This window comes from Haplochromis burtoni, unplaced genomic scaffold (genome assembly GCF_018398535.1).
Source record: "Haplochromis burtoni strain Fernald_Lab_line unplaced genomic scaffold, NCSU_Asbu1 Contig_368, whole genome shotgun sequence".
Taxonomy (NCBI): Eukaryota; Metazoa; Chordata; class Actinopteri; order Cichliformes; family Cichlidae; genus Haplochromis; species Haplochromis burtoni.
Window position 1 is genome coordinate 442,105 of NW_024582729.1, and position 18,432 is coordinate 460,536.

The window sequence follows — 18,432 nt, forward strand, 5'->3', positions numbered from 1 at the left end:
ATATATACATATGAGCAATAGGTCCACTTTAAGTGATTGTCATTATATACAGAAAGTTATCAAACACAGCAAACATTAGCTGATCACTACCGAGTCAAACAGATACAATCTATTTAATTTAATATATTCATACATGCGTAACAGTTACACTGTGGTTTATTTGTATAAATGTAATAGTTGGAAAGGCTTCATCAATTAATCAAAAGAAACTTTCAGGGGAAAAATCACAATGGGATCACATATGACTGAAAAAAGGATGAGTTTCTGGATTTGCAAATGAAACAGAAAAGAGATAAAATGATATAAAAGTCACACAACAGCTATTGTTTTGTGACTAAGTAACCATGTTTTATCCACTACTGGTTAAAAAAATCATGAAGCAACAAAAGCTTAAAAATCTACAGATACTTGATAGTAATTTTACAAATACTCATTAGCCCTTAAACAACGTAAAAAGGCACTGACATAGAGGAGGACTCCTCTATTCACTTACCGCAGCCTTAAAAGGAAAGGGAAAAGAAGAGAAATCTCAATTAAAAAAATAGTAGCGTTCCATTTAGATTCAAAGGTTCAGCTGTATCAGAGAGTGTATGTGTGTATGTGGTACTGTACTGCAAAAAACAATAAGATAAACACCATGCTTTTATGAAAACTGTAGACTGAGTCAAATTTAAGCTGAACTGAAAATTTTAATTATTATCATATTTATTTACTTTTTATTTTGTAAACTTACCTGTCCAAAAAAGGCCACTCTGAAGTATGTGCCAAGCAGTCTCTTGCCAGAATGCATTACTTCCATCACTTTAGTATACGCACGGTGGAGTGTATCATACAGGTGTGCCAGTTTCTGTTTGACAAATTCAAAAACAAATTGCAATAACTGTCACGCAGATGTTTTTATTTACAAACTGTTGTTGTGAGTTGGCATTATATAAACAGAACAGAACAATTCACACTTTGTCTATAACTTGTGCTCAGTGTGCAGCTCACCTCAAAGTCTCTGCGCTGTTCATAAATGGGAATGATGAGCCTATAGACATCAGCAATGAGCTCATAACGCTCTGCCTTCCAGAGGCCATCAGCACACTCCTCCAAAAGCTCCATCAGCACCTCCTGAACACAAACAATTATCTTATCTTTAGAAAAGACACTGAGAAGTGGGACTAATGTTACTGCCAAAAAATATTCCTGAAGCCAGTGACTAATTTTAAAAAGACATTCTATAGGCTGACATTCAGAAAAGATCGAAACAAAGTCTGACCTCACTGAAGTGAACATCCTGCATCCCAACATCCTCCATCATGGCTGCTTCCTCGTCAATGTTCGGAGTGATGACACGGAAAGCTGAGCAGCCCTGCCTGAACATGCCTGGCATAAAAAAGGTACACAGAGAGGTCCAGTAGAACCATACACTGATCAAGCATAAAACTATCACCACTGACATGTCAACCCTGTCATAGAAATTATATTCCCGGTTGGCTATGGCCATGGATAATGTGCCCTGCCATGATGCAAAAATAGTTCAGGAATGGTTTGAGGTTGGCAAGATCTCAGTCCAAGCAGATCTTGTGGGATGTGCTGGACAAACAAGTCTGATCCATGGAGACCCCACAACTTACAGGATTTTAGAGATTTAACATGCTGTTATGTGCTAGACTGTCTCAGGGGCATCTTTGCACAGCCTGCGCCTAGGGTCTTGCCTGGTGTAATAGGCCGGGCCTCTATGAATCTTGTGCTCAGAGCTTGTTCCCGTGCTGCCATGATTTGTTGTCAACACTCTGTGTTGTCTTTCAGTCCAGCTTTTAGGATTTGGTAGGATTTGTTAGTATCAGCCAGTGGTACATGCCATGCAGGGGCCTGCCCTTCCCTGATGGTTCCTCTCTCCTTCCTGCTCTTCTTTGTTGGGCTTCTGCTGCCCGAGGTATTCACTAAGCACACTATCAGTTGCAGATAAATTCCTGATGTACTCGTGGACCTTTGTTTGTTCTTTCATCCTGGTTGTGACACTCACTAATTATCAGCCACGTTTCTTCCGCTTTTGTGTGTGTAGTAAGAGAGAGAGAGACGTGAAGGGTGAAGGCAACAGTAGTCCCAGTGGTAACTAAAGCACTTCCCAGGAACAACATCTGAGTTCTCTGTCAAGAAGAGGGCAGCAAAAACACGGCACAGGACCATAAACTTGAAGGATAACGATGAAGGAATATGACTCACACTGTTTATTTTTTACAATTATTGATGGTTTTAGAGTTGGAGGAATTTGCAGTGTATACAATTTACAATTTCGATTGCAGACATCCCCAGCTCTGATATGTGTAAGACATATAGCTTTTTATCACGTTCCATAAATCTTTCATCTGAAAACAACAAGAGAGTTGATAGGCTTTATTGAGTTTATCAATCAATCTCTCCAGGATAATGTTCCTCTACTGCTGTAATGTTTATCAGAGATTCATTTTATGGCTTCTGTAAATGAGGATCATAAAAACATGTTGGAGTTCAAATAGTTAACTGCCAGGAGACCTTACATTATATCCTCAACTTACCTTTCCTCCAGAGATACTCAGCCACCAGAGCGGCAACATGCACGTAACACATAGCTGCCTGCAGGTGAAAAGCACAGACACAGTCACGAGTCAGAGGCTAACACAACAATGCCTTACTGCAGAAAAAAAGTCAAGGTATTCAATACCTCTGAAAGATCCCCATTTTTGTTGTGGATGCGAGCCATACTGTCCAACCAGGTTTTACGGAGCTCAGGGGTGCTGGTGTAGGACTTGGCTAAGCTGTATTGGAGATCTACCAGCATTTCCGGGTCATTTTCGTGCTCTTTCATTTGCTCTGTGGCCATCAACACTGTCCTGATGCGTTTTGTTAGGTCCTTCACATCTGAAGGAAACGCCGTGTGCTGCCCAAGCACAACAACAAAGTGAATGTTCAGGATTACATAAAGCAAGAAGCGGGTACTGAAATGTGTTTGCCCCAAAACAGGAGAAAGGCTGAAATGTATCTATTTAGCCACCTAGTAATAGATAGTATTGCTACATGTATGATCTGACCAAGTGTTAATCAACCAGTTTGGGACAGAAATAACTAAAATTATTCAACAGTTCTCCTGGTAATTTATTTTGCCTACCAAACTCTCATTCCTCACCTTGATGGTCTTGTCACTGTTGGCATAGTTGTTGATGATGGAGAGAGACTGCTGGAAGCGCATACCCCCTATGCCGATGACGTCAGCAATCAGCTTACTGACAGCAATTACCACCTGGATGAATATCAACAAGTAAAGAGAACCTTACATTTAAGACTTCCTGTATAATACAGAGATACATCATTAACATGGTTAGCAGATACATCATAGATATTGTATGTAGATAGAGACTAGAAAAGATAACTAAACATATAAAATGTCAAATTTAGACGGACACAAATGAAACGCTTACCTGCAGATGTGTTCGTACAAAGGATTTACGACCTGTGTAGTCGAAATTGCTTTTCATAAGAAAGTAGAGAAGGTGGGCAGCATCGCTACGGATGGAGCTCAGCTTGGAGTTACAGCACTTGAGAATTTCGTAGCAGAGAGAGGCACACATGTCGGCCCGGCCATCAAAGAAGGTGCAAGGGAACTAGAGGACATGGAAATGCAGCTGTGGGGTCATTTCAAGTCGATTTGTGGATATCAAAAAATCACAACCACATGGGTTACAACCCAATTCAGTCCCACCATGTTAAGTCAATAAACATGGAGCCAGATATTTCACCTTGTAAATGAAAGTCCTGAGTGAGGTGAAGACCTGTTTGAGAGCGGCCTCAGACTGAGGTATCTGCAGAAAACACAAGTGCACCTGGAAAACCTTCTTCATCAGGGGATTGTGACCGAGATCTGAATTCAGCTGGGTCTGAAAACAGGGAAGGTGAGTTTATTGGCTGAGCAAGAAAATAAAGGGTGTCATGTTGGCTGTCTCTGTTAATACCTTGAACCCCATGATGAAAGTGTTGAGTGTGTCCAGCACAGTGAGACAGACCTCTGTAGACACACTGGCCTCTAGAAGGCACTGGCTGCTCACATCTGCTTCCGTACAGGAGTACGCTGCACAGAAAGCACATAAGCTACGTCTCCGATAGGGATAATGTTTTATTAGAGCCATAAAAAAACTGCATACCGTTGATTGCTTTATTGATTTAAATCTAAGACCAATAACGATTTGCCATGTGCTTGTATGGCAGACCTGTTGTTGATTTTGTCACCATTACCAACTCCTCGAAGGAGTCAGTAAAAGACAAATCCGTTGCCGCCAAGAGCTCGGGAAAGCATGGCTACATTAATTCAGATAAACACAATATTATTTAGGTCCAAAAAATAAATAAAAATAATAATATCCTACTTTAACTACAGCAACATCTGCTTCATGACCACATTTTAGCGCAGTACAACTCACCCCAGCTACACACAAAGTACTTTAAGTATACTCTTAAGCAGAAATGGGCATTACTGCGTTACAACGCAGTAACGCGTAACGCGTTACGAGTAAAGTAAGGGATTACTATTGCAAAAACGGTAATTAGATTACCGTTACTTTACCGTAGGAACGCTGCGTTACTAAAACCGTGATTTTTTTTGCGAGAATGTCTCATGACCATGACATAAGCGAGTGCGACGTTCCTGACAACAGCTGTGTGCAGATCAACAATGGATAATATATCGAGTGCGGAGAGAGTATGAGCATGCAGCGTTTAAAGCGTGGAAGTACTGACCTTACTTTAAGTTTGATTCCATAAAAAGTGACAAAAACATTAGTGTCCGTTGTGCGTGGGAAGAAAACTTCTTTTTACAGCGAAAAAAACCCCTAAACTTCCGAGTAAGCACCGAGTGCGCTACGATGTAATGGGAAATTCACAGAGAAACTCGCAGATTCTTCAACTGACCGCTGTGGCACACCTGCACCAGGGTAAACCTCCGCCTACCCTACTCCTGCTTTACAGGTGAAAATAGAGCAAAAGGACCGCTAGTCTTTGACTTTATTTATTTTCTGCTGTGTTTTACTTCCATCTATTTGAAAGAGTGAGTGTAAACACAAAAAATATATATATTTTATGTGCTGGAATGTGCAGAAAATTTTTGCTTGATGCATAAAGTTAAAAGACTAAAACAAGTTTTAAAAAGGGACTTTTCCATTTGATTACATTTTGTATGATGGATTATGTAGAAAAAGTAGAATTGGGCTGAAAGATCTATCGCTTTATCACCTCTTCAGGTTGTAAATCGTGTTTTTAAAAAGTAACTAAGTACTTAATTACATTTGAAAATAAGTAGAGTAACGGGATTACTTTTTTGGGGAAGTAATCAGTAATTAGTTACTGATTACTTTTTTCAAGTAACTTGACCAACACTGCTCTTAAGTATGTTGAAATTCAACCTGAAAGAAGGAAATAACATTTCATACATACTCTAAGTATATACAGTACATTCTTGCCCAAATGATTACAAATAAAACATCAAAGTGCGCTATTACAAATGACTAGATAAAAATAATACAAATGTGTATATTTTCAGTTGTGTCATTATTACTGAAATTAAATGACGTAAGAAGTTTTAGTTTAATAGTCTTGGTTGTAACCCAGTTAACTCTTAATAAATCAATTTTTTGAAGGTTAGGGGTGTTTTTCTACAAGAACAGTTGTAGTTCGTGTACTTAAAAAGTATAGCCTCATATGCATCATCATGCTATCTCAAAATCTGTTATGTGTGCTTTGCCTTCATACTGATTCTGTCTCGTTAATGATTTACTTTTATATGCTGGTAACCCTACATGTAGGTTTCACCTGAGTATTGGAACATCAAACACTTTGTTTCCGGCATTCCGGCATTATGCCATTCTTCAAATATTTTTAGAGAATAAAAGCGTTACCTAATGATTCAACAAAATAAAACGACTTCCTCATCTTTTTTGAAGATGGAAAGTTCTTAGAGTTCTGTGTCGTTTGTTTTGGTGAATAATTATCACATCAGTGATCATTTCATTTGTTACCTGTAATACTTTAAATGTATGTGTAGTTTCTGCTTATGTTCAAAACATTTAAGACAGATGTGGGACGATTTTTAGGAATCGTGTACATCTGTACTTGGAAAAAATTCTGACTGAAAACACAAAAAGAACACAAAACATTGCCTTAAGATTAGTTATCAAATTAGCAAACAAGACCTCTAAACTCAAAAAACGTCGATCACAAATTCTTCCTTCTGGTTTTGCCAAATGGTGGGACAGAATTCCAAGACAGATGGAAAAAAACCAGATCATTAGTGACATATCTTATCCAGCATATCACCGATTGCAATTCATAGATTATTGTCTATAAAACAAAAAAAGAGAGACGTTGAGCTTGACCTTGACAGTTTAGGTGAAGAGCCATTAGGTGATCATCATGTGCAAGTTTTGCTAAACCAGTACTGTACAAAGTAAATTGTGGCTGGGCAACTAGATGGCTAAGTCGGATAAACTAACAAATATTACTACATTATTATTGGGTATTTTTATTTATATGTTTATTTGTTTTTTGTTGACATGTGGAAAGCATCCATTTAATCATCCATTTCAGGTGGGCAGGCCTACTGTTGTTAAAGGTGTGAGCATTCTCCAGAGATCCCAGCTGCTGCAGACGGGCGTGGAGGATCCCAGCTCTGTTACGAGACACAGGGAGAGTCAGTGATTTCCTGTCAGGACCTACAGGCCCCGCCCCCTCATGGATCCTGTTGGAAAACGGAGAAGTAGTATTAACTTCAAGCTTGAATGACTTACTTACAGCTAAGTCAGAATAAAGACACACAAAAGGGTATAATACTGTTATTTTAAAGCATCACTTACGGAGGGTGTTAATGGTTGTACAGAATAAACCATGGACATAAATAAAATAAATGTCTAATATGTAATGTGGTTTTAAACTGACAGAGGCAAAAAGAATGTCATGCATTTTGTTAAGCAACCAGCGAATGTAAGATCGCAATCTTACCCAGGGGGGGGCCATAAAACAACTTGCCAGCAATGTTAAAGATCAAAGAACAAATCAAAATCCAACAGTTAAAAGAGTTACAGAAGATTCGCTAAAAGTCTCTGTTTAGATATGAATCACTAATTGCATGGAATGCCGGCAAAATTAGTTTAAGTTCAAGAATTCAGAAATCAGCAGACAGAACAATTTTGACTCTACCTGGCGATGAATCTCTTCCCCATGTATCTGAACTGATAAAGGCAGACTCTGCAGGAAAAACACAGGTTTTATTATTCACAAGTTATTACTTCTAGTACCCATTTGACCCCTGCAGAGCTGGATCTGTATCGGAATCTTCAAACAACCCTTGGATTTGTTGCTACAAACTCAAGATGTTACACCAAATGTCTTAAGAATATGATAAAGGCAGACAGAGTTTGGGTATGGTCTTATTCCCTCTTCAATCCAGGAAAGTTCTTTGTGGTCAAGCTAACTAGCAGATGGCAAGGTCCAGCAGACTGGTGCAAACAAACATGATCAATTATGGCTCTAAACAAAAAAATCCCAAATGGCAACAAATGAAATTCTAAACTCAAGGCAGAACAGTAGTCCACAAACTGGCGCAAGCATCCCTTTGTCAATATCTTTTAGTGACGCTAGAGAAGTCAATGTTCATTAATTTGCGTACTATGACATCTAAGGCTTGCTAATACAATCTATCTTGTTTATGTTATCTAGAAAAAATATTATTTAGAAAATGTTCAGTCACTCTTACATGTATGTAATAATAAAAAGGTTCTTTCTCTACTTACTGTATCAGTGTGAAGAAGTCCATTAGCTCTGAGGAAGCAGCTTTACTCCAGTAAGTAAATAGAGCCTCTGAGTATGATGAAATTACATGAAATTAGATTATTAGACCATAGCACGTGTCAAAATCACATATGAATCGCATGGTTCCTACCCTCTGACATGTTCTTGAGGATATGCAGAAAACACATAAGCAGGTTTTTGATTTCATCCTGGTCCAGTTTGTCGGAGCGCAGCACAGTGCTGCCCAGGGCTGATGCACACGGATTCTGATGCACAGGAACAAAGTAGAGAAAACTTTTACTTATCAACCTTTGGAGTACTGAAGAAAATCATCAACCTTTTAAGAGATATAACCCATCACTCAAACAAACCAAACTTTAAAGATGAAAAATGTCAAATACTTTCTTTAAAAACCTGTCTACTGCTGCAGACAGTAACAACAACTCCAGGTTTAAGAGCATAGAAGAAAAGAAGTGAAAAAGCAACAAGGTCTGCCAATCTTACAAATCCCAAATTTGCAAGACTCTGTAATATGAAAAACACTCTGAAGGGGTCACACATGTCAAACAGAATACTTGTAAAGTTAAGTTTTCCTCATGATTTGCATCAACCCTCTGGGCTGGAGCTGCCCTGTTATAATCACTGTCATTGTCCTGCAGTAGGTCAAGCAGGGGAACAGTGAGGAGAGAGAAGTCCATGGTGACCCGCTTGGTTGCATGATTAAGATGAGGTGCGACTTGGTGTTCGGGTTCAAAAGAGAAAGGGAGCACATTGATAGAATGCCTCCTGGTAGATCTCTCCTTTTGGTGGAGTTGGGATGTGATGGAGCACTGGTGGGAGGAGGGTGTGGGTATGAAAATAATAGAAAATAAAGACACATCTCAAGAGACCTTGAAGCTTACAGATGCTGCTTTTGCTTTGTTACTATTATGACTCCAACAGAGTAATGTAGTCTGTGTCGTGAAACAAGGCTTTTATTTCCCTGTCTCTGGATATTTCTGGGAGGTGGGGCAATTTTTATATTATATGTCCAGGTTTAATCTAGTCTACCTGAGTAGTTCTCAAATAGTTATGTTTTTGTTAACCTTGAGAAATGTTTTCTATGTTGCAGACTATATCTTTTTCAAAGTTCAAATAAGGCCAGAATTTCCACTACCAGTAAATATTTTATTCTCCTTATTAATCAACCCTTATTATCAATCCCGATCCTAATCATGTTAGTCTGACTTTTTAAGAGTGATGTTAACATTCCTCTATGCCACTGACTCATCTTTATTTCATCAAGAAGAAACAACAACAAATGTGCCTAAGGAACTGCCATGTCACAAGTGGTGACCTACCTTTTCCAGAGAGTTGGTCCTGTCACTGCTCTTGCCCAGCAGGCTGTTCCCAGAGTCGGTAGAGACCAGAGAGCCTCTGGAGTCTGCATGGTGAACTGAGCTGGCATTGGTAGTGGAACTTTGAGGAGAGGCTGCAAGGGGGCCGTAAAAAAAAAAAAGTTTTTCACCAAAAGTAAAACCACAAAAACACATTTTTCATTTTTGATCATGGTGCAAGATCAGTAAACTATGATTAAAGATACAGTTTATTCATTTTAAATGATATTAGAAAATTATTTACAATTTTTATTTTATTTTATTTATTTGAAATTATTTAAATTCGACACATTTTTATTACTCAGTAATGTCCTTATAAGAAGGGAAACACCTGTTCCAGAGATGACCCCAAACACATCTTTGTGGAGAGCATTCTCTATGCAGCTCCCAGGTTTCTGAGGAGTCACCATAGAGGTCTGTACCAGAGAGTCCTCTCGTGGGTTCTGGGACAGAAACTAAAATTACTATTGTGAAGTACTCTAGTTCTCACTTAAAAACAATAAAGAGAGAAACTGCAGAACTGAGGCGTGCATTACAGATGCAAGCTACCATTCAGTTTACAACCACTAGGTGTCAGGCTTACATTTACATTACGATTGTCGAGAGGCAACGACTCTTTGATGTCAAGCCTATAAACATTTTCCTGAAGCAGGCCAAACAGAGGGAGGTAGAGAGTGGCAAGTCTGGCCTGCTGGCTCTGCAACAACAAACCTTGAGTTAAATTATTTAAAGCTGTCAAATTGAAAAATTATTGTGTCACTGGTTAAACTACATCTAACATGTACTTTTATGGAAATGTAGCAGATGGCCAAAGAGAAGGATAATGGCCAAGAGCTGCAGAACTTACTTTGGAAGCATAGCGGTCATCAAACGTGTGTTTGATCATCAGTCCCTTGAGCACCTGGATGGCAATCTGACGAATCTCTCTGGACTCCTGAAGTGCACCACTCACCTCCCTGAGCAGCAGTCCCACCAGGAAGTGGTTTCGACAGAAGTCATCAGTCAGCAAGTAGTCCAGCTGGAGATCTGTAGCAGGCATTTATTAGCAGGACAAGGCAAGAGCAAAAAAAGATGCAATGTACAGATGAAGTCAGTGCAAATTGTGGGTTTTTTCTTACCCTGGAACCTCTGTATTCTCCCTTTCCAAAAAGGCATGGGCAGATTTAAAGGTACATAGTGCTCGTGGTTGCAGACCTCCCGCAGGAACTCAAACTTGAATTCATATAAGGTCTATAAGAACCATAAGAGAATGTACATTTTAGGGTTTTATATTAACTTCAACAACCTGTATCAAATCTTTAGAGACAATATGCCTGCTAACCTTGGGGTCTCCAGGAACAAAGCAGTTCAAGTAGTTGTTGATCTGCTTAAATACAAAGCCTCTGTTCATGAAGGTGAAGCAGCGCTGTGTGGAAAAGGGAATAAATATAATGAGCGAAGATGCATAAAAAAAAAAGTCCACTTAGTTTTCTGAAGTTGAATTAACTTATCATTTCAGTCTTTTTATAAACGATAAGTAGTAAAATGTTTTAATGTTTAACCTCAAAACAAAGAAAATTTGAGATATATGTCTACATAAATATAATATATAAACTAAAATAATCAGCTGGTGGCAACCTTAATGAAAATTGCCAGGCTGTGGTTGGCATTGCGAGCTGCATCGAGATTGTCCTTATATTTCTGGGTGATGTGTGGCATGAGCATATTGACCAGAGTCTCTACTGCATGGTAGTAGGATGCAGAAAAGCGCTGGTTCCTGGAGACCTGGACATAGGATGGGAAAAGAAGAAAAAGATTTGGAGGAGTCATGTTTGTTATAAAATGGCTTAAGGACAAAAGGTTTTAACAACAGATCTACCTTAACCTTCCCGTGCTCTATCAGATAATGAGCCATGGATTTCACCAGACCTTCAAAGAAGTACCAGGAGTGCTGCAACCCAGAACACAGTGTCAGTGAAAGAAAGAAATACGATGAATGTACAAAATGTGAATTATTTTGAAAGTGAATGTTGCATGGAACTAGAAAATGACATCATAAATATGTCAACAAGAATTTATTCATTTATTTTCTCAAATTTCAGTAACAGATGTAAATTTTGGAGAACTCATAGCAACAGAATATAATGTTTGTAGATCTACTATCATGTATTACCTATTTATGTTGTTTAATTTAATTTTAATTTATTTTTTTACAGTTAAATTGAAAAAATAATTATTTTACAAAGATTTGTGGATTAGTTTAAAAATATTATTTTCTTTTTCTTTATAAGTCTCCTTTAATTAGCTTCTGCTGATTACCTTTTGACAGATGAATTACCTTTAGAAGCTTGTTGCTAGTCAGAAAGTCTGTTGATGGTTTGAGAATGGCTGTCATGGCTTTTGCCAGCTCCTCATGAACAGTTTTTACATTGGTGAAAGAATAGGGTTCTGGCTTCAACACAAACTGGGTGCAGAGAAGGGGGCGGGGAGTGTCAGACTCTGAAACAGTGAATATCATCATTGTGATAAAATTCACAAGACAATAAGCACCTTGACATACGATCTCAGGTAATGCTCAAGTCCCTCTTCATGGCACTGTGCTACCACATGAACCATCACCCTACAAAGATAATGAAATAAAAACAAAACACAGTTCAAAAGTGGCGCTGAAAGGCAGACGTTCCATGTATTTGGATGTGTGTGTGTGTGTGTGTGTGTGTGTGTGTGTGTGTGTGTGTGTGTGTGTGTGTGTGTGTGTCTTGCCTGGTCACATTTACAGCCACATCCTCATGTGTGGTTCTGGTCAGGACACAGAATAGCTGGTTGAGAATGGTGGGCAGAAAGTTTACCATCACGTGACCTTCCATTGCATGGAGACTCTTTAAGTTAAGAGGGAAGTAAGAAGAAAAAAGTCAATAACTGTGGACTCTTCCTGTCATGATCCCTTAAATGCTAGATGAAAAGATTGTTCAACAGTGTGTGTTCCATTTTCCTCAGGGTATTAGAAGTAAATGGAGCTCTGAATACCTTCAGGTATTTAACAAGCTCTCCCTCCGAAGCTTGTTCTGACATCTCCATGCTTTCGCAGTGGTGAAAGAAGTTATGCAAGTGCTGATCCTAATAGAAACATGTCATATCGATGTTTAGATTTTTTTTATTCTATAAAACCGTTGTGAGTGGGCAGCTAACATTAACTGCATATCATGGATATATGTGCTATTTGTGTACACACCTGAGTGTTAACTGTGGATACAAGATGAGTTGAGACTTTGAAAAGGGGTTTTCCTCCATCCACCCATTTGATCTCCAACCCAGAGTGCTGCAACAAGTACACAACTATTAACTGCACTAGATATTAAGTATAAACTGCAGTACAACAAATAAACACAGTGATGTTCTTTTTGCATATACTGATTTATAATATAAGAACGTTTATCACAAATTAACAGATCAATTGACAATAAGCCTTAATTATTATTGTTCCTCCATGGCAAGTACCCATGCTATCAATATACATATATCATATATCAATACATATATCAATCTACATCAATATCTATCTCAAGCAAGATGGATAGCTACTGCATAACCTCTGATTGCAGATGTTTGGGTTTCAACTTGCTAAATTCACCACTTTATTATTCTGAATAGAAGCCTGGGTTTCCCACATTGTCCTTTCACCATTTCCCAGCAGGTTAATTCCTGTCTACATATGCTGCTTGATTTACGGCCTTACCTTGCTAGAGGTAAATAACACTTAGTTGTCAAATAAGGATATGTTTAACAGATCTGTCTTGGTTGTCTTGGTTGATACTAAAATTAGCTTTAGGAAAATACAAACAAAATATATAAAATTAAACAAGACACCAGAAATGAAAGGATGAAAGGATGCCACGCTGTTTGATGGAAATGAGACTTGTCAACCTACAGAGTGCTGAATTATGAAAGAATTATGTGGCAGGCTAGTCCACTACCTATCTATAGTCTACACCATACTACCTACAAAAAAATAAAAGTTCATTTTTGTTGTTGTTGTCTTTTACCTTGTTCACACCATCCTGGGAGCTGAGGTACCCAGCAGGTAGATTGGCAGCCACAGGAAGTTGTTGTTCATTCGTGATAACTCTGCCATCCTTTAGTAGAGGCAGCCATACTTGGCCAACTGAGGGTTAAAAAAAAACAGCACCATTAACATAGCACCAGTACTGGAATAGAGGCAGCATAAGGATTAAGATTTGAATATTAAATCACCGTGTATCTGAATCAAACTGCTACACACACAAACAGCTTCGTATTCAGAGGGTTGATGTGACTTAAACTGATGGCCCACCTGGAGTTTCCACCACGTCTTTCTTCTTGCTGTTGCTGTCACAGCTCACATGATAGAAGGTGAAGAGAAGGTGATGCTTCTCATGCAGTTGAGTAGGCAGCTCTATCTTTATCTAGAGAGAGCACAAAAACATAGTTTGCTAATACCGAAGAAGCTTTGCAGTTGTAGAGTTCAAATTTGCTCAAGCAACATGAGAGGCAATGAGAAGTATTTTGGTATTTCAAAAACAAAAAGGTTTGAAAAAAAAATCGTTTAATCGTGCAACATATCTGACTCTCTGCTGGTAGTTTGTAGCTATTTTTAATCCATCCATTTACTCTCTTCCACTTATCCATATCAGGGTCGTGGGAGGGACTGAACTCTATCCCAGCTACCACAGGGTAGGTCACCAGTTTGTCACAGGACAACAGATACAGACAGACAATCATTCACACTCACATCCACACCTATGGGCAACAGTATCACCAATTTACCAAACCCTACTAATTGCATGTCTTTGGACTGTAGAAGGAAGCCGGAGTACCCAGGAACCAAATTCCACTCTGATGGTGGAGGCAAACTCAGGACCCTCTTGATATGACATGCAGCCCTATTAAGCCATTGTATCTATTAAACTCTGATTGTGAATAACATGAGCAGAGAAATACCTCGTCATAAAACTCAGGGTTCTGCTGATGGTGGAGGACTGCTGCATATGCCTGCTTAGTAAATAGAGGCCCTCCAGGACAGCCATAGATGCACTGCAGTAGATTCAAAAAGTAGGAGCAAGAAATCATGTGAGGACAGGCGGATATCTTGTCATGCTCATCGTGTGGTTTAATATGTTGTGGTCGTTGGTTTATCAGCTAGTTTGAGCTGTCAAGATGAACAATCCAAAGTCAAGATTGCAAAGCCCTAAGATTAATTCTAAGTCAAGGCAAAGAAACCCAAGTCAAAACAAACTAGTCTGTAGTCAATACAAAGCAGATTTAAGTTAAGACCTAACATTCAACACCAAGTCAAAGAATAAAGGCTTCAAAGCCATACTATTATTAATTATTATGATTAAGATGATGATAATGATGATTATTACATAAGTGTTGCAAGAGAACATTTTGAGATCTGCTTAGTAATTGTTTAAATAGCCAAATGTGATAATATCTGTGCAAGGCTTGTGCAATGTAATTAGCTAATATCTATTTTAGGAAAAGTACCCTCTCTTGGAGAGGACATCAATTAGTCTAAAGTGCCTCCGTGAACCCTTGAGTGTTGATGTCTTTTGTCTTCTTGTTTAGAGCTTGCCGGGTGTCTAAATAAAGTGACCTAAGTATATGCCTCTATTACATCTCGTAGTTTTATGTTCTGCCTTGGAAGTATGCTATATAGCATGTAAATGCACCTTCAGCGGCTGGGCTTCATTCTCATCAGAATCCTTAAATTCAATGCAAACAGCAATATTTCTTGCCTGAAGAGGGAAGAAACAGATAGAACATAAGAGAAAAGTAAGACACATTTCCACGATATCCCAGGTCACATAGAAGCAATTTACCAGCAAATACTTTTCCTACTTTGCCTCTCTGAGTCTATTTCAGACTGTGAAATAGACTTACCCGTTTGTTACAATAAAAGGAGGGAGAAATCTGTAAAGATCTGAGAGCTCGCAATAAATTGAAAGAGAGTAAGAAGGCGCAAGGGAAATAAGATCGGTCGGTTTCCTGTTTGGAGCTGACTTAGTGAAAGTAAATGTAACAATCTTGTATTGATGCACTAATCAGAAGCAGCTGCTGTGCATTATGATAACTATCCAGCTCTGCAGCTTGACTGGAAGAGCTTGAAAGAGATCCCAGTTAGTTTCATAGGCTAAACAGAATATCTGCCAAAAAAAACCATTTATTTCCTAAAATGATTTGTCTTAGAAGTTTCTCTTTAAAAGATGAAGCAGTGTTTGTGAGGGTCATGCATCGACCAACAGCTCAAAATCAAAGGTATCTTGTATTATTAGTTATTTTAATGCAGCCTTGTTGTGAGTACCTTAGCAAAGCATTTCTGCCCATCGTACTTGAGGTGTTTTGGATAGACATAAAGGTGGTTTTTATAGATGGTGAATGGTTGGGAACACTTAGCAATACAGGGCACAAACTCCTCCACTTCCAGAAGAGCACTGCTTTGCCCGTTTCCTTCAAAGTTCCCCACAGGGATGTAGGAGGCAGTGACACAATCTACAGGAAGGAATGATAGTCAGAATCCTTGTGGATACAATTTGATAACTGTAAATAGATACTCAGAAGTTATGTTATAAATTTGAAGATTTTACTGGTTAGATCTGGGGGGACACTGTCAATTGTTACATCCAAGTTCCCTAAGAGCACAGGGAGCTTAGCCATTTTCTCTGGTCTGTTGGGAACAAAGAAACAAATAATTTTTTGCAAAACTGTATCAAAACATGTTACAGAGAAACAAGTGACTAGATAAGAGAAAGAACGTACTTTCTGAAGTCGGTAAGCAGTTTGAACATGTCCTCATCTGACAGCTTGCTGCTGTCCTGTCTGTAAAGAGCTGAGAATCGTGCACTTTTGTCTAAAGTGCCTGATGCATCTTTAAACACAGGCCTGGGGAGATAGACACACCCAAAAAATAAAAATAAGTGAAATTACTGATGAGCACATCTAAGTTCCAAAATACTGGTTTAATAACGTGTGTTCCTATAGAAAGTCTTTCCTTTAGTCACACTTTTCACCTGGTTTGGATGCTGTATTTCAACTATAACTCCCTATTTTCCTCAACTACAACAACATTAGAAACCCTCCACCTACCATTAATATTGTACATAAAATATGTATAAACTCATAGCTGGATTACATTTTTTAAAGAAACCAGACTACTTATCGTCTCCTATTTCCAACCCATGAAGGCATAGCACGAGAGGTGAGCAGTTGTTTGTTATAAGCCCTCTCTCATCACACATTTAGATCAGCACCAGGGACTGTCTTTGATGGTATTATATACACCAGTATCTCACTGAGCGACGGCTTCTGCAACCTGAGATCAAGACTATCATCTAACACTGAATTGAATAGGTAAATTGATGGTTTAAGTATAAGGTGGCTTTATACCTTGCAGCCCAGCCAAATGGCATCCTGTACTGGCCCAGTCGGCCGCAAGCTGTCTTGGCATTCTTTAGCACCTTTTGAGCCATCTACACAAGAAAACAGGGGATTTATTTTGGCAATTACCAGCATAAGACAAGAAAAATACACTTCATATCCTCATCTTCATATAAATGTACCTTAGCAGAGTCAGAGCTCTTCATGTAGGGTTCAGTGCAATGGGCGATCCCTCCCTGTAGGACCTTCTCAATCCTGGCCACTAGGAAGATTTCTGGATGGGGGCAGGTGACTGAGAATATACCCTGTTTGGGATACCGGACAGCCCCCTCTGGGAGCCCACTAGCTAACCTGTGTTCCAAAACACTATCATTACTGCTGCCACTGATTTGCTGGTTGGGTCCACTACCATGACTGGATGTCATCTGTCGAACCAAAGGGTGGTTGAGATCCACATGGAAGTTGGCCGAGATCTTTCTGTTGTTCTGGACGTCAAAGAGGGACAGGATCACATAGAACGGCTCCACCTTTGACGATAGAGGACAGGAGGGAAAATGTTTTGAGACAGAGATGCAGTGTAAGAAAAAAGTAAAAAGAAAGCTGCAATTTAACCCTGGAGAACCCATGGGGTCAAATTTGACCCCATGGGTTCTCCAGGGTTAAGGGATAGTCATTCTCCTAATGCACTTCTGATTTTCCATTAAGACTAAATGTACCATTGAGGTAATTTATCTTCCCTTTCACTCTTTCCACCAAGCTTTTCCATTACACAACACCATTTGTGTGTGTGTGCATGCATTCAGAGCAGCTCAAGAGCTAATGGCTGTATTGTCCCAGCTGAGCGTTGAGTGTTAGAGTCAGAGACAGAGACCTTGGAGTGATGACAGGAAACCAGCCTCAGACTGGTGCTAATGCATGGTAGGAGGCCAAAGCTGGTTTCCATGGTAGAGAACACTGCGGGGTTTTGATGGGGGCCAGCCAAGTGGGTCATCTGAATTGTCTGTGATCTTCTTAAGTGATTTAAACCTCACCATCATTTGCCAAAGGATATTTGTCTGTTAAGCTGAAAGTTTGTGTGCAAATACAGACACATCCAGCAGCTGCATTTGACTGCTGGGTTTTCACTGATACATACATTAGTTGTTGGCCTTTCATCAGTCTCAGCAACACAGCCCTGCAGGTTAAACAACAGGTCATGACAGCTGACCAGGACTCTTTTCCCAAACTTCTCTTCAAACTGTTGCACATTAGGCTCAATGGCAGAAAAGTCTAGTTTCTGTGGAAATAAGAGTTGCTGTCAGAAGGCTTAAATTATCTGCTGCCACAACAAAAATATCAGTCACAGCGATGCTACTGAGAAATCAGACAATACCTGAGTGTCAGGGTCCAGAGTGAACAGCTTGAGGCGAACTTCACTTCTCATCTTAGATTCAATATCTCTGGCAGTCTGTGAAAAACAAAGCAAAATAAGAATGCATTCCCAATTATAAAGTAGTAACAAACAAATTATGTTGTCCATTTTAGACATCTGGAGATCTTGAAGATGTGGCATCAGTTGAGTATTCTCTTGATACTGTATGTCTTTTCTCTTTTGCTTCACTCCCAAGCTTGCCTTGGGCCCAGTTTTGGATCTTCCTTCTTACTATTACTAAGTGCTTTCTCATAGAGGGTTGTTGTGGTTTTCTCACCAATATTGCAGACTCTTAGTGAAATATCACTAAATGCACAGTGTAGCAATGTTCTGCATCTACTTCCCCATTATATCGTCTTTTGAAAGGGAACTATCATCATAACGAATATCATACCTAATTCCTTAGTAATTATTAAAGTATTCCGATTCTGATCATTTATCCTTCCAAAAGATTTT

The 18,432-nt window shown here is 39.1% G+C and overlaps 1 protein-coding gene across 11 annotated transcripts in view; it reads right to left on the reverse strand.

Annotated features, from left to right (window-relative positions):
- The window catches only part of LOC102304228 (dedicator of cytokinesis protein 9), a 63,018-nt gene that overhangs the window by 6,847 nt on the left and 37,739 nt on the right, over positions 1-18,432 (reverse strand). For 5 of the 11 annotated variants that reach the window (XM_005943380.3, XM_005943377.3, XM_005943376.3 and 2 more), the window contains exons 10-47: positions 17,938-18,012; positions 17,701-17,841; positions 16,748-17,092; positions 16,575-16,657; positions 15,948-16,070; positions 15,776-15,855; positions 15,493-15,680; positions 14,861-14,926; positions 14,130-14,222; positions 13,483-13,594; positions 13,196-13,314; positions 12,385-12,471; positions 12,180-12,269; positions 11,916-12,031; positions 11,703-11,772; positions 11,491-11,616; positions 11,032-11,103; positions 10,791-10,937; positions 10,495-10,578; positions 10,292-10,403; positions 10,021-10,199; positions 9,757-9,870; positions 9,505-9,616; positions 9,138-9,268; positions 7,949-8,063; positions 7,800-7,866; positions 7,207-7,254; positions 6,612-6,748; positions 3,975-4,090; positions 3,762-3,899; positions 3,444-3,626; positions 3,152-3,265; positions 2,690-2,905; positions 2,544-2,601; positions 1,262-1,368; positions 991-1,113; positions 734-847; positions 494-499 (exon numbers count right to left, since the gene is read on the reverse strand). In XM_005943380.3, coding sequence (XP_005943442.1) covers positions 494-499; positions 734-847; positions 991-1,113; positions 1,262-1,368; positions 2,544-2,601; positions 2,690-2,905; positions 3,152-3,265; positions 3,444-3,626; positions 3,762-3,899; positions 3,975-4,090; positions 6,612-6,748; positions 7,207-7,254; positions 7,800-7,866; positions 7,949-8,063; positions 9,138-9,268; positions 9,505-9,616; positions 9,757-9,870; positions 10,021-10,199; positions 10,292-10,403; positions 10,495-10,578; positions 10,791-10,937; positions 11,032-11,103; positions 11,491-11,616; positions 11,703-11,772; positions 11,916-12,031; positions 12,180-12,269; positions 12,385-12,471; positions 13,196-13,314; positions 13,483-13,594; positions 14,130-14,222; positions 14,861-14,926; positions 15,493-15,680; positions 15,776-15,855; positions 15,948-16,070; positions 16,575-16,657; positions 16,748-17,092; positions 17,701-17,841; positions 17,938-18,012 — 4,407 coding nt within the window. Of the gene's footprint in view, positions 1-493; positions 500-733; positions 848-990; positions 1,114-1,261; positions 2,136-2,543; positions 2,602-2,689; positions 2,906-3,151; positions 3,266-3,443; positions 3,627-3,761; positions 3,900-3,974; positions 4,091-6,611; positions 6,749-7,206; positions 7,255-7,799; positions 7,867-7,948; positions 8,064-9,137; positions 9,269-9,504; positions 9,617-9,756; positions 9,871-10,020; positions 10,200-10,291; positions 10,404-10,494; positions 10,579-10,790; positions 10,938-11,031; positions 11,104-11,490; positions 11,617-11,702; positions 11,773-11,915; positions 12,032-12,179; positions 12,270-12,384; positions 12,472-13,195; positions 13,315-13,482; positions 13,595-14,129; positions 14,223-14,860; positions 14,927-15,492; positions 15,681-15,775; positions 15,856-15,947; positions 16,071-16,574; positions 16,658-16,747; positions 17,093-17,700; positions 17,842-17,937; positions 18,013-18,432 lie in introns of those variants that run through there. The other 6 variants (XM_005943383.3, XM_005943378.3, XM_014340423.2 and 3 more) reach the window with 3 other exon arrangements.